Source organism: Panthera leo, chromosome A3, assembly GCF_018350215.1.
Source record: "Panthera leo isolate Ple1 chromosome A3, P.leo_Ple1_pat1.1, whole genome shotgun sequence".
In the NCBI taxonomy this organism is placed as follows: domain Eukaryota; kingdom Metazoa; phylum Chordata; class Mammalia; order Carnivora; family Felidae; genus Panthera; species Panthera leo.
Window position 1 is genome coordinate 123,749,440 of NC_056681.1, and position 15,282 is coordinate 123,764,721.

Consider the following 15,282-nt stretch of genomic DNA (forward strand, 5'->3'; position numbering starts at 1 on the left):
TTTTGTTTTTCTTCAGTGCATTTATATTATGTATATTATGTTGTGTATTACATATGCATTTTATTTTTATTGTTTTTAATATGAAATTTATCAAATTGGTTTCCATACCACACCCAGTGCTCATCCCAACAAGTGCCCTCCTCAGTGCCCATCACCCACTTTCCCCTCCCTCCCACGCCACATCAACCTTCAGTTTATTCTCAGTTTTTAAGAGTAAAAAAAGAGGATCCTGGAAAGATGGCAGCGTAGGAGGACGGTGGGCTCACTACGCGTCCTGCTGATCACTAAGATTCCACCTACACCTGCCTAAATAACCCAGAAAACCGCCAGAAGACTAGCAGAACGGAGTCTCTGGAGCCAAGCGCAGACGAGAGGCCCACGGAAGAGGGTATGAAGGGCGGAGAGGCGGTGCGCGCTCCACGGACTGGCGGACAGAGCTGGGGCAGAGGGGCGGCCCGCCAGCCAAGCAGAGCCCCCAATTCTGGCTGGCAAAAGCGGAGGGGCCGGACGGAGTGTGTTTCGACAGCAAGCAGGACTTTACATCTGGAAGGTTATAAGCTAACAGCTTTGCTCAGAGAACGGGAGGGCTGGAGGACAACGGGAGGGAGAGTTGGTGAGCCCCGGACGACAGAGCTCAGCTTGGTGGGGAACAAAGGCGCTCACCAGCATCATCTCCCTCACCCATCCCCCAGCCAAAATCCCAAAGGGAACCGGTTCCTGCCGGGGAACTTGCTTGCACCGCGCAAACACCCAACGCTGTGCTTCCGTGGATCCATCCCTCCGGCGGATCTGACTCCCTCCCGGTGCCGCAGGGCCCCTCCCGAAGCGGATATCTGAAAGAAAAGCAAGCTGAGCCTGCCCCTCCCGCCCCTGTGAACCTTGCCGATCCACCCCAGCTAATATGCCAGATCCCTAGCACCACAAGCCTGGCAGTGTGCAAGTAGCCCAGACGGGCCACGCGACCCCACAGTGAATCCCGCTCCTAGGAGGGGGAAAGAAAAGGCACACACCAGTCTGACTGTGGCCCCAGCGGTGGGCTGGGGGCAGACATCAAGTCTGACTGCGGCCCGCCCACCAACGCAAGTTATTCAAGACAGCACAGGGGAAGTACCCCACAGTCCTGCACTACTCCAGCGACTATCCAAAATGAAACGGAAGAATTCCCCTCAGAAAAACGTCCAGGAAATAACAACAGCTAATGAACTGATAAAAAATGATTTAAACAAGATAACAGAGAGTGAATTTAGAATAATAGTCATAAAATGAATCGCTGGGCTTGAAAACAGTATAAAGGAGAGCAGAGAATCTCTTGCTACAGAGATCAAGGGATTAAGGAACAGCCAGGAGGAGCTAAAAAATGCTATCAATGAACTGCAAAATAAAATGGAAACAACTACAGCTCGGATTGAAGAGGCAGAGGAGAGAATAGGTGAACTAGAAGATAAAATTATGGACAAAGAAGAAGCTGAGAAAAAGAGAGATAAAAAAATCCAGGAGTATGAGGGGAAATTAGAGAACTAAGTGATGCACTAAAGAGAAACAATATACGCATAATTGGTATTCCAGAGGAGGAAGAGAGAGGGAAAGGTGCTGAAGGGGTACTTGAAGAAATTATAGCTGAGAACTTCCCATATCTGGGGAAGGAAAAAGGCATTGAAATCCAAGAGGCACAGAGAACTCCCTTCAGACATAACTTGAATTGATCTTCTGCACAACATATCATAGTGAAACTGGCAAAATACAAGGATAAAGAGAAAATTCTGAAAGAAGCTAGAGATAAACGTGCTCTAACATATAAAGGGAGACCTATAAGACTCGTGACTGATCTCTCTTTTGAAACTTGGCAGGCCAGAAAGGAATGGCAGGAGATCTTCAATGTGATGAACAGAAAAAATATGCAGCCGAGAATCCTTTATCCAGCAAGTCTGTCATTTAGAATAGAAGGAGAGATAAAGGTCTTCCCAAACAAAAACTGAAGGAATTCGTCACCACTAAACCAGCCCTACAAGAGATCCTAAGGGGGATCCTGTGAGACAAAGTACCAGAGACATCGCTACAAGCATGAAACCTACGGACATCACAATGACTCTAAACCCATATCTTTCCATAATAACACTGAATATAAATGGACTAAATGTGCCAACCAAAAGACATAGGGTATCAGAATGGATAAAAAAACAAGACCCATCTATTTGCTATCTACAAGAGACTCATTTTAGACCTGAGGACACCTTCAGATTGAGAGTGAGGCGATGGAGAACTATTTATCATGCCACTGGAAGTCAAAAGAAAGCTGGAGTAGCCATACTTATATCAGACAAACTAGACTTTAAATTAAAGGCTGTAACAAGAGATGAAATAGGGCATTATATAATAATCACAGGGTCTATCCATCAGGAAGAGCTAACAATTATAAATGTCTATGCGTCGAATACTGGAGCCCCCAAATATATAAAACAATTACTCACAAACATAAGCAACCTTATTGATAAGAATGTGGTAATTGCAGGGGAGTTTAACACTCCACTTACAGAAATGGATAGATCATCTAGACACACGGTCAATAAAGAAACAAGGGCCCTGAATGATACATTGGATCAGATGGACTTGACAGATATATTTAGAACTCTGCATCCCAAAGCAACAGAATATACTTTTTTCTCGAGTGCACATGGAACATTCTCCAAGATAGATCACATACTGGGTCACAAAACAGCCCTTCATAAGTATACAAGAATTGAAATTATACCATGCATACTTTCAGACCACAATGCTATGAAGCTTGAAATCAACCACAGGAAAAAGTCTGGAAAACCTCCAAAAGCATGGAGGTTAAAGAACACCCTACTAAAGAATGAGTGGGTCAACCAGGCAATTAGAGAAGAAATTAAAAAATGTATGGAAACAAACAAAAATGAAAATACAACAATCCAAATGCTTTGGGATGCAGCGAAGGCAGTCCTGAGAGGAAAATACATTGCCATCCAGGCCTATCTCAAGAAACAAGAAAAATCCCAAATACAAAATCTAACAGCACACCTAAAGGAAATAGAAGCAGAACAGCAAAGGCAGCCTAAACCCAGCAGAAGAAGAGAAATAATAAAGATCAGAGCAGAAATAAACAATATAGAATCTAAAAAAACTGTAGAGCAGATCAACAAAACCAAGAGTTGGTTTTTTGAAAAAATAAAATTGATAAACCTCTAGCCAGGCTTCTCAAAAAGAAAAGGGAGATGACCCAAATAGATAAAACCATGAATGAAAATGGAATTATTACAACCAATCCCTCCGAGATACAAGCAATTATCAGGGAATACTATGAAAAATTATATGCCAACAAACTGGACAACCTGGAAGAAATGGACAAATTCCTAAACACCCACACTCTTCCAAAACTCAATCAGGAGGAAATAGAAAGCTTGAACAGACCCATAACCAGCGAAGAAATTGAATGAATCATCAAAAATCTCCCAACAAATAAGAGTCCAGGACCAGATGGCTTCCCAGGGGAGTTCTACCAGACGTTTAAAGCAGAGATAATACCTATCCTTCTCAAGCTATTCCAAAAAATAGAAAGGGAAGGAAAACTTCCAGACTCATTCTGTAAAGCCAGTATTACTTTGATTCCTAAACCAGACAGAGACCCAGTAAAAAAAGAGAACTACAGACCAATATCCCTGATGAATATGGATGCAGAAATTCTCAATAAGATACTAGCAAATCGAATTCAACAGCATATAAAAAGAATTATTCACCATGATCAAGTGGGATTCATTCCTGGGATGCAGGGCTGGTTCAACATTCGCAAATCAATCAACGTGATACATCACATTAATAAAAGAAAAGAGAAGAACCATATGATCCTGTCAATTGATGCAGAAAAGGCCTTTGACAAAATTCAGCAACCTTTCTTAATAAAAACCCTGGAGAAAGTTGGGATAGAAGGAACATACTTAAAGATCATAAAAGCCATTTATGAAAAGCCCACAGCTAACATCATCCTCAATGGGGAAAAACAGAGCTTTTTCCCTGAGATCAGGAACACGACAGGGATGTCCACTCTCACCGCTGTTGTTTAACATAGTGTTGGAAGTTCTAGCATCAGCAATCAGACAACAAAAGGAAATCAAAGGCATCAAAATTGGCAAAGATGAAGTTAAGCTTTCACTTTTTGCAGATGACATGATATTATACATGGAAAATCCGATAGACTCCACCAGAAGTCTGCTAGAACTGATACATGAATTTAGCAAAGTTGCAGGATACAAAATCAATGTACAGAAATCAGTTGCATTCTTATACACTAATAATGAAGCAACAGAAAGACAAATAAAGAAACTGATCCCATTCACAATTGCACCAAGAAGCATAAAATACCTAGGAATAAATCTAACCAAAGATGTAAAAGATCTGTATGCTGAAAACTATAGAAAGCTTATGCAGGTAATTGAAGAAGATATAAAGAAATGGAAAAACATTCCCTGCTCATGGATTGGAAGAATAAATATTGTCAAAATGTCAATACTACCCAAAGCTATCTACACATTCAATGCAATCCCAATCAAAATCGCACCAGCATTCTTCTCGAAACTAGAACAAGCAATCCTAAAATTCATATGGAACCACAAAAGGCCCCAAATACCCAAAGTAATTTTGAAGAAGAAGACCAAAGCAGGAGGCATCACAATCCCAGACTTTAGCCTCTACTACAAAGCTGTCATCATCAAGACAACATGGTATTGGCACAAAAACAGACACATAGACCAATGGAATAGAATAGAAACCCCAGAACTAGACCCACAAACGTATGGGCAACTAATCTTTGACAAAGCAGACAAGAATATCCAATGGAAAAAAGTCTCTTGAACAAATGGTGCTGGGAGAACTGGACAGCAACATGCAGAAGATTGAAACTAGACCACTTTCTCACACCATTCACAAAAATAAACTCAAAATGGATAAAGGACCTGAATGTGAGACAGGAAACCATCAAAACCCTAGAGGAGAAAGCAGGAAAAGACCTCTCTGACCTCAGCCGTAGCAATTTCTTACTTGACATATCTCCAAAGGCAAGGGAATTAAAAGCAAAAATGAACTACTGGGACCTTATGAAGATAAAAAGCTTCTGCACAGCAAAGGAAACAACTAACAAAACTAAAAGGCAACCAACAGAATGGGAAAAGATATTTGCAAATGACATATAGGACAAAGGGCTAGTATCCAAAATCTATAAAGAGCTCACCAAACTCCACACCCAAAAAAACAAATAACCCAGTGAAGAAATGGGCAGAAAACATGAATAGACACTTCTCTATAGAAGACATCCGGATGGCCAACAGGCACATGAAAAGATGCTCAACGTTGCTCCTCATCAGGGAAATACAAATCAAAACCACACTCAGATATCACCTCACGCCAGTCAGAGTGGCCAAAATGAACAAATCAGGAGACGATAGATGCTGGAGAGGATGTGGAGAAACGGGAACCCTCTTGCACTGTTGGTGGGAATGCAAACTGGTGCAGCCGCTCTGGAAAACAGTGTGGAGGTTCCTCAAAAAATTAAAAATAGACCTACCCTATGACCCAGCAGTAGCACTGCTAGGAATTTACCCAAGGGATACAGGAGTACTGATGCATAGGGGCACTTGTACCCCAATGTTTATAGCGGCACTCTCAACATAGGCAAATTATGGAAACAGCCTAAATGTCCATCAACTGATGAATGGATAAAAAAATTGTGGTTTATATACATAATGGAATACTACGTGGCAATGAGAAAGAATGAAATATGGCCCTTTGTAGCAACGTTGATTGAACTGGAGAGTGTGATGCTAAGTGAAATAAGCCATACAGAGAAAGACAGGTACCATATGGTTTCACTCTTATGTGGATCCTGAGAAACTTAACAGAAACCCATGGGGGAGGGGAAGGAAAAAAAAAAAAAAGAGGTTAGAGTGGAAGAGAGCCAAAGCATAAGAGACTCTTAAAAACTGAGAGCAAACTGAAGGTTGATGGGGGGTGGGAGGGAGGAGAGGGTAGGTGATGGGTATTGAGGGCACCTTTTGGGATGAGCACTGGGTATTGTATGGAAACCAATTTGACCATAAACTTCATATATTGAAAAAAAAAAGAGAGGGAGGGAGCCAAACCCTAAGAGACTCTTACATATACATTTTAAATCATAATTGGAAGTATGCATATAGTTTTGTAATCTTTTTAAAATTTCTTAATACCTAGAATAATTAGAACTGCCAAATTTGTGACATTTTTCTAAATAATTTTTTCTGTCTCATTCCAAGATGATTGTAAGTTTACTGTGGAACGTTTATTTATTCTGAGATGTGGAAGCTGGGTCATTTGTGACTTTTGCAGAATCACTATCAATAGAATGTCCGGGGTAGTTTCTTGATCGTAGATATTCAAAGCCCTTTTAAACTTGTAAGTTAGAACATATTATGTATATATATATATATATAGAGAGAGAGAGAGAGAGAGAGAGAGAATAGATATCTATCTATATAAAGATATATCTCTATATATCTTTATATCTCTATATAGAGATATATCTCTATATCTCTATATAGATATATCTATCTATCTGATATGTATACATATATCTATATAGAGATAGATAGACACATATCAGCCTTAAAGATTAAGATTAAGAATGAAATTGTGACTATATATCATACCGTATATAGCTAAGCCAATGAGGTATTATGATTGCATTTCTTTTCTTGTACATTTTTTTCTTGTTGTTCTCTCTGAGCTAATTATTGTCTTATTTGCTTAGTTTTCTACTTTTGAATCACTAATTTATCCTAAAATTATTCTCTAGGAAATGAGAAAAAACGTTCTTTTAATGCATTTGAGTAATCAGTCTGGTTTTGGTTTTGTTTTTCTCATTTTTGTTTTGTTTTGTTTTGTTTCTTTGGAGATACGCTTCCCAGAACTCTCAGTTCATTGGCTCCAGTCTGGACTGATTGCTCTGTAGGTCTGCTGCCCAGGCCATGCTGGGAATTCCTGTCACTTTTCTCCTGAGTTAGATTCCATTTCCTGGATCCCACATTTTCTTATTTCTTGCTTTATTGGTTAAGCACATCTCTTAGTAACTTCCTGAGAAGAGGTACATGGGAAGTAATCTTTTAAAGATCTGTCATGTCAGAAAATGTCTTAAACTTCTAGTTTGGAGATAATTTTTCCTTAGAATTTAGAGGGCATTTTAGCTGTTTTCCACAGTCCAGAGCTGCTTTTGAGAAGTCTTGATATCATTCTGATTTTTTATCTTTTGTATTTGAAGCTCACCTGCAAGGAAAAGCATTTTAGGTCTTTTCTTTGTTCTAAGATTCTGAAACTTTACCATAGAGCACCTTGTATGGATATTTTTTTCATACACTATAGGTTTTTGTGTACCCTTTTAAACCAGAGAGTCATATACTTCAATCCTAAGAGCTATGTTTTCTCTTCTTTTTTTATAGTCACCTGTTTCATGGATAAATTATCATTTTCTTTGGCTTCTTGCATTATTAGAGTTTTTTACTTTCTTCCTTTTTCTGTTTGCATTAGCATTTGTTTTTCCTCAAATATCTGGTAATCCTGACTACCCTTTCATTTTTAAGAGGAAGACACAAACAGCTATTGGAATCTTTGTGTTCAGGGATGAGGCTTGTCCTCAGGTGTGCCTAGAGTGACCAGCTATTGTAGTCTGAGAGATTTTCTAGGACACATGCCTTTCAGTACTAAAACCACAACAGTCCTATGCAGAGCAAGATGGCTGGTCACCCTAGATCCCACACTAGGGTAAGGGTAATTGGGGAGGAACCCAGCATTTCACTGGAGAATTTCCAGCTTTCAGTTATCTCTACCTATTTCTTGGGTCATTCAGTTTTCCTAGGAAGGAATCTCCCAATATCCTGTTTGAGGAGTGGAAGCCTGTTTGTGAATGTTCAGGGCTGAACAAGGGAAAGAAGGTAGGAAGTTTCAGTGTTTAGTAACAGTTAATCAAAGCTCTTCTCAGTATAGTGCTTCTGTTTTCAGTTGGCCTAAGATTCCTGACCCAAAACCTCTTCCGTTTAACCTCTTCTGGAAATAAAATTTCCAGTTTCCTTTCATGATATAACAGTCATTTTAGAAAGCAGTCTGTTGGCATCTATTGAAATTAAAAATACATATGCTTTAATAGCAGCTAGGGAGAGTTTGAAATTATAGGCATGACAAGTACTGTTTGATGGAGCAGAGATTTGAGGCCATGGTAGAGTATAGGATTGAGAAGGTAAGTAGAAATGTTGTCTTGGACTGGAGACAGGATATTCTTCAGAGGCTAGCATGAAGGAGGTGAAGTTAGTTACCAAAGTGGAGAAAGTGTGAAAGCACGTCAGAGAGAGTAAAGTAATTTCCTGCCTCCTGAGCTCTGTTTTTTCTTCTAATTAAGAGTTGAGGTGATCTGTTGAGAATAAATATGGCAGAGGGTAGATAAGGGCCCTGAGGAAAGTGGTCAGCATTGAGAATAGCAGGTATACAGGATGAAAGGAATTATCAACTGAGAACAAGTAGATTTTGAGCAGCACTGTGATGGAATAGCAGGTATATTGGGAGTGAAGTCTGACCTATCAGAGGTAGAATGGTTTGAATGTTAACCATTTCTGGGTAATGAAAAAATCTAAACCAGTGGTTCTTAAAGTTGGTGTTGGGACCAGCAGTATCATCTGAGAACTCATGAGACATGCAGGTTCTCGGGCCCCACCCAGACCTTCTGAACCAGAAACTCTGGGGGTGGAACAGTCTGTGTTTTAACACGCCTTCCAGGAGATTGTGATATGCTTACCACTGATCCTAGGCTGTGGCTATCAGAATTAGTTGCTTAAGTTTCATGTGCAGGAAGTTCGTTGAATTTGATCAGGGTAATGAATTATGGGACAAAAGTGTTGGCTCAGTGAATCTACCCAGATTTTGAAATCTCCTGACATGGAATGGCACCTAAAATTGTTATTTAAGGGCCAGGGTTTTCAGGGAATGTGTGAGAGTGACTAAGAAGTTGATAGATGGAAATGGAGGAGGAGAGGTTGTTGCAATAAGGTAGACGAGTAGGTGGAGCTGACAGTTCCCTGTGCTTCCCTACTCAGAGGTGTCCGTTCACTCACTCACTTACCCTCAGAGCTGGGAAGCTTGTGTTGCAAAAGTCTTTGCTCTCCTTGAGGTGCATGAGGTGTTAGAGAAGAGTGCAGGCTCTACTGTGGACGCTTGAAAGGAAGAGTCCACCATAGGGCAGAGCCAGGTTTAAAATATGAGGAAGAGACAGATAGAGGGAGCGTTCAGGGAAGACACTGTGAAGAAAGAGAAACTTAAAACATTTGTTGCTTTGTGGTGTCATTGTTTTGTGGTGCTTTGACATTTTCAGATCATTCTTAGTTTTTCAGTGTTCTTTTATGTTTGCCCTTCTATTCTCATTGCTGCCCTTGGCCCTTTTCCTTGGAGTTCATGGGAGCTGAAGGCTGGTGCTGTTCATTAGTTTATGGAGTTCAGAATTGTATTTTATATTTGGGCTTAATCTATTTATACTGTGGGGAAAATTAGGATGACAGTATTTCAAAGATTGTTAAACCACTGAAGACATCATATTTAGTCTGTCTCTGATAGATTGATGTAACATGTCATTTTAAATCACTTTGCTTTTGCAGCTAGCAAAATTAATCACTTTTAAGTTGGTAATGATAATGAGGAGTGATTTATTAGAATCCACAGATTGAGGAACTTTTAACTTCGTCTTTTCCAGTGAAGCTTTGTTGTAGAATTTCTGTTAAGTAACAATATCCTTGGACTTTCTTTAAATAGAGAAATGACCAAAGGGAACCAATTTGAGAACTCACTGTAAAATATATTGAGTCATTATGACTCTCCAGTGGTCCTTTGGGGATAATAGAGTCATGCAGTATGTCTTAGATTTGAGTACAGTGATCAGAAATGGAGTGGACAAGGCTCCATGTGCAAGCCCAGTGTTCTTTCCATCTGACAACCTTCTGTATAGATGCTATGCCACATTAACTTTATATGTGGCAGGTTTTGTCTCCTACAAGATTAAGTGGAAGGCAAAAATCTACAATTGCAACGTTGAATAGTTTATTGGCAGTTGGGGTCTAGAGATGGTCACCACAGCCTCTGTTATATGTTACTCAAGCACTTGACTATATGTTTGATCAAGCATATGTTTATAACACATTTTGATATCCTTTGATAAAAAGTTTTACTAGCAGTTTTGTATTGAAATGTTTTCAAACATCCCTATACCTGAAAATACACGTATACATACATGTGTGAATGTGTGTATATCTGATTTTAGCTGCAGAAATAAGACCCTTTCAATTTTTTGTGGTTTCCTAACCAGGAAGTTAAATTCATGGTTCATAAAATGTTATTTAAGGGCCATGATATTTAAGCAGTGAAGTATGCAAAGACATTTAAACGGTTTGCATTACATTTTCCACTTCTATCTCACTTGTCAGTCGGATCTTCCTGATACTTACTGGCCATTGTGGACTCTTCTGTTTCTTCAGGAGCCAAGCTCTTCATTGCTTGAGGGCCTTCATACCTGTTCTTCTCCTGTTCTGGTATCTTCTTTCCTCAAATTTTTACAAGGTCGATTTCTTTTCATCTTTTGGGTCTTAGCTAAAGGTCATCTCCTTAAACATTTTTCTCAGGCCACCCTAATCTCTTCCCTTGAGGATCCTCCCACAATCATCATATAACTTCTCCCACTCTTGAATTAGCTTCTTTATTTATTTAGTTATATGTATATATTTTCCTACTGAATATGAATTATAAAAAGGCCTTTAACTGTCTTGTGCCTGACACAGTGACTTCCATGTAGAAGGTGATCAGTAAATAATTGGTAACTAAAAGAATATACAAAAGAAGCTATAGTACTGAATAGAATGAAATGAACATGAAGCAGTTGAAAGTATCATTTACTTGATGATGACAAAATAGTGAACAAGAAAGCTTCAAGGTATTTGCTTAAGATCTTATAGTCATTAAGCAAGAGAACTCAGAACCCAGAGATAGGTGGAAAAACTGGTTTTGTAGCAATTCATTAGCTAGTACTTTTCAGGTCCATATTGTAACTCATTGTGATTCGTGGTAATTATTGCATCTAACTCATGTGGGTGTTATCTTTGGATTCTCCTTAAACCAGTTTTAACGTGCTGTGCACCTTAAACTTACAGAACACGACATGTCAGATTTATTCAATAAAAAAATAAATATATAATAACAATTATAGTAATAATAGCTACCATTTATTCAGCCCTTTCTGTGTGCCAGGTGTTGTGCAAGTAATTGCCCATTCATTATTCCTAATGATAAGGCCAGCTACTCTGTGGGGCTTTTGTAAGATTAACTAATACAAGGTATGCAGAAGATCCTAAATGGGATAGTTTATGTTGAAGAACTGAAATGATGAAGAAATCAGTGTCAGGTAGTTTATGTTCTTTTCTAAATTCAGTATTATTATTTTCTTTTGTATATTCTTCCAGTCATCAAGTACTTATTGAGCACTTATCATCTGTGTGACCTTGGGCAAGTTGTTCAACCTCTTTGTACCTCAGTTTCGTCATTCATAAAATGGAAGTAATAATAGTACTACCTCAGGTTGGGACTAAATGAGTTAATACATGTAAAGCACTCAAATGCTGCCTAGCATGTAGTAATTTCTAGCACTTTAAAATGTTGATGACTATTATTTTCTACCCATGTGAAAAAAAATGGTGGAACTTAGCTGAGAGACCTAAAACATTTAAATATGAGATATAACCCACTCCCAGAAGATTATACTCAGTAATATAAAAAACATCAAACCTTTTTAAATTAATGTATAAATGAGGTGAATTTCATCAGAATTCCAAAAATAAATTTTAAAAATTGAACCTGGTGGAAATAATTCTAAAGGTTATGACACCAGCCTAGAAAATTTAGGGGAAAAAATTAAGAGAAGGGATTTGGCCTGCCAGTTACCGAAACATTTTAAAAAAAAAAGAAAGGAAGGAAGAAAAACAATGTAGTAATCAAGGCAGTATGGTGCTGGCAGAGGAGAAAAGGAAAAAATAAATGGAATTATTTGGAATCAGAATTAGCAAGCAAATGTAAGAATTCAGGGTTGAATTCGGAAGACATTTCAAATCAATGCAGAAAGAATGGGTTATGTAATAAATGGTCTTGGGGCACTTGGCTAATCATTTGGAAAGAAGTTGGATTGCTACTTTGTACTTGATACTAAAAAATATTCCAAACTTATTAAAGATTTAAATATAAAACATGAAACAGTGCTGTCCACACCCACCTTAGATGTTATAGCCCCAGTGCTGTACACCCCTCCTCTCTTCGTCAGCCAGTCAGCTGACCAGAGAACATATTACTGCATTTAAGAAGTTTCTGTACTATTTAACAAAGATGTCACTGGCACAGTTACAAAAAGGAATTTAGAACTCAAGTCACTAGGTCTGAATGCAACAGAAGCAGACTAGCGATATGGACGACAAGACCATTTACCGCCATCGCTAGCCATGACACGTCTGAGTAGCTAACATTTATACAGCACTCGCATCGAGCAGTGTTTAGGTGCTTTACCTTTATTAATTCACTTAGTTCTCACATTAGGTAGTGCAGTTATTATCCTCATTTTGAAGACAAGGAAACCAAGGCTCAGAGAGGTTAAATAACTTTCCAGAGGTCACACACTTAATAAGTGCAAAGCCATGATTCCACCTCCCACAGTCTGGCTCCAGAGTCTGTGCCCTTAACTGCTTTGCTACATTCCCTGTCAAGAAAACTGAAATGATGAAGAAATCAGTGTCATTTGACAAGGGTGGCAGAGGTCATATCAGTGCAACAAAACCATGTCATCTAATTACAAAGAAGAGAAACCTAATAGCATGAAAAAATAATAAATTGTACAATAGATATTGCTGGAAATGAACTAGTGTCTGTGAAAGCATTATACAGATGGTGACTGCAAGATGAAACCCCATTTCACTGTCATTTCCCCCTAAGATATATCAGATTGACTCTTTTTTCTAAAAGGTTATTATTCATTCTGTTTCTCTATAGCAAACCCATGTCAAAAATACCTTCTGTACATACACAAGAAAAATCTATATGTTGGTGGTCTTTTTCCCAAAAGGTCAAACTATACATATGTTTACAATAGAAGTACTTGTGATAAATGACAAGGAAACAGTACACTCCTCAAAGTACGCTTTGTGAATGATTCTTACACTGATTTGTTTTCATGCAGCTTGGTAACTGAGCAGAATAATATCTTGAAGGGCTTTAGAGGCAAGATTAATGACTTTAAACCAATAGGATGATAATGAGAAGCCAGTGTAAGGTGTTTAAATAGGATACAGCTATGATTTGATCTGAAGTTTGAGGGTATCTCTCTGGGTACCTGAAGAATGGATTCCCGGGGGACAAGAGTAGCCAGAACTCCCATTGGTAGACTAGTGCAGAAAACTTGATGGGAAATGATAATGCTAATGGAGAGAAGTAGACAGTGTGAGGATGTATTTTGGAAGCCAAGTTCACAAGACTTACTAGGAAATTGGCTGTGAAGAACAGAGAGAAACCGGTGTTAGTACTTGAGCATTTGGTGTAGGGTTGGTGGCTCCATTTATTAAGGAATAGGGAGGAAGAATTTATCTTGAAACAGTTGGAGAACAAAGCAGGAGCAGGAATCTTCTGAGCGATCATTCCCAGACTTAAGGCAGAAAGGATATTAAAATTGAAGTGTATGTGTCAATGTTAACAGATTTGTAGAAGAAAGTGTGAGGATAAATCCATCGTTTCCACTCTGCACATCTTCTTATGTGAGCTTAGCTTTGGTTAACTAAGATCTGTGTTTCTTTTCTTAGGTAATCCAGGTTTTTGTTCCTTTTATGTACCATTTGCAAAGGCTCTGTACTCCTTAACAAACAGACGCTTTCCAATTTGGGTTATCAGTCATGCTGGACATGCTTTGGCGCCCAAAGACAAGAAGATTCTTACAACTTCAGATGGTATGTCTTTATTAACATCTGCTTTCCTTTACAGTGAGTGAGTGTTCATGAATCTGGAAAGCCTGCTAAGGTTAAGAGTTACATCATTGAAAACCTCTGCTTGTGGTATTGGGCCCAGGCTCTCACATTTTGGTAATTTTAGGGTTTTTAGAGTCATTTTAATTTTTTAAGGTAATTTTCTCTAAAAATTTGAGCAGATCAAACAATGTGTGTAAAACTTGCCTTTTCTGTGTACCAGCTAGTAATCAGCTATATATTTATTGATCAAGCACTATATCTCCAGAGTTGTACCACGAGGTGGTGGGGGAAAAAAGTATTATAAGCCATGGTCCTTACTCTAAAGAGGCCCTTACTCTAACATTTAGAGAATGATTAAGTGATAAACCCTGGCCTGCTAATCATGTAGATATTGAAGAAGTGAACAAAGGAGAGAACACAGTATCGGTTTGAAAAGACTTTGTGGAATAGATGGGTTTTGACAGTTGAGTAGAATTTGGATCTAGGGGGTGAGGCGAGTGCACAGGTGTAACAGGCAGAAGAATTAGCACAGCAGGGAGAGAGATTCAGTAGGTGTGCCAGTGCTGGGCAGGGCCAGACACGGAGGAGCCTTCGACCTGGGGAGAGAGCTCTGACTCCATTGCTGGAGGCCTTTAAATGCAGGACATAAAACCATATAGCTGCAAATTACTTGCTTAAAAGCAAGTATTTTTATGCTAAAGCATAAAAATTTGGCATGTTCACTCTTCTAAAATAAAACAATGAGAGGGAAAAAAAACAACTTAACTTCTCTGTAGGCATCTCATTCAAGGGCCATTTGTCCTAAGCATGTCCCTTAGTTAATTTGAGGTGGGAGAGAGGTGGCTGTGGTGTCATTGCTGAGTTGCTCCTCGTCCTGGTGTGCCTCTCCTGTGGTTTGAGCATTTCAATGAGCATCTAATTATATGGGAAACCACATGTGGGTAGGGAGGGAGAAAAGGGCAGGTGACAAGGGAACTCTCTGTACTAATCAGTAAAAATTTTCTATAAATCTAAAACCATTCTTAAGACCTAAAAATTACTGGAATTTAAAAATAATTTAATATTTACATTGTGCTCTTTATCACTGTTTTAACTTGGTCTGCCATAACAGAAACCATAGACTAGGTAGCTTGACTAATAGGAATTTATTTTCTAGTAGTCTGGAGGCTATAAGCCCAAGATGAAGGTTACAGCATGGTTAGGTTCTGGGGAGAGCCCT

The 15,282-nt window shown here is 38.9% G+C and overlaps 1 protein-coding gene across 1 annotated transcript in view; it reads left to right on the forward strand.

Moving 5' to 3' along the window:
* The window catches only part of LDAH (lipid droplet associated hydrolase), a 111,067-nt gene that overhangs the window by 14,172 nt on the left and 81,613 nt on the right, over positions 1 to 15,282 (forward strand). Inside the window, exon 3 of the mRNA XM_042933592.1 lies at positions 13,902 to 14,045. Within this exon, the coding sequence (XP_042789526.1) occupies positions 13,902 to 14,045 (144 nt within the window). The remainder of the gene's footprint in view (positions 1 to 13,901; positions 14,046 to 15,282) is intronic.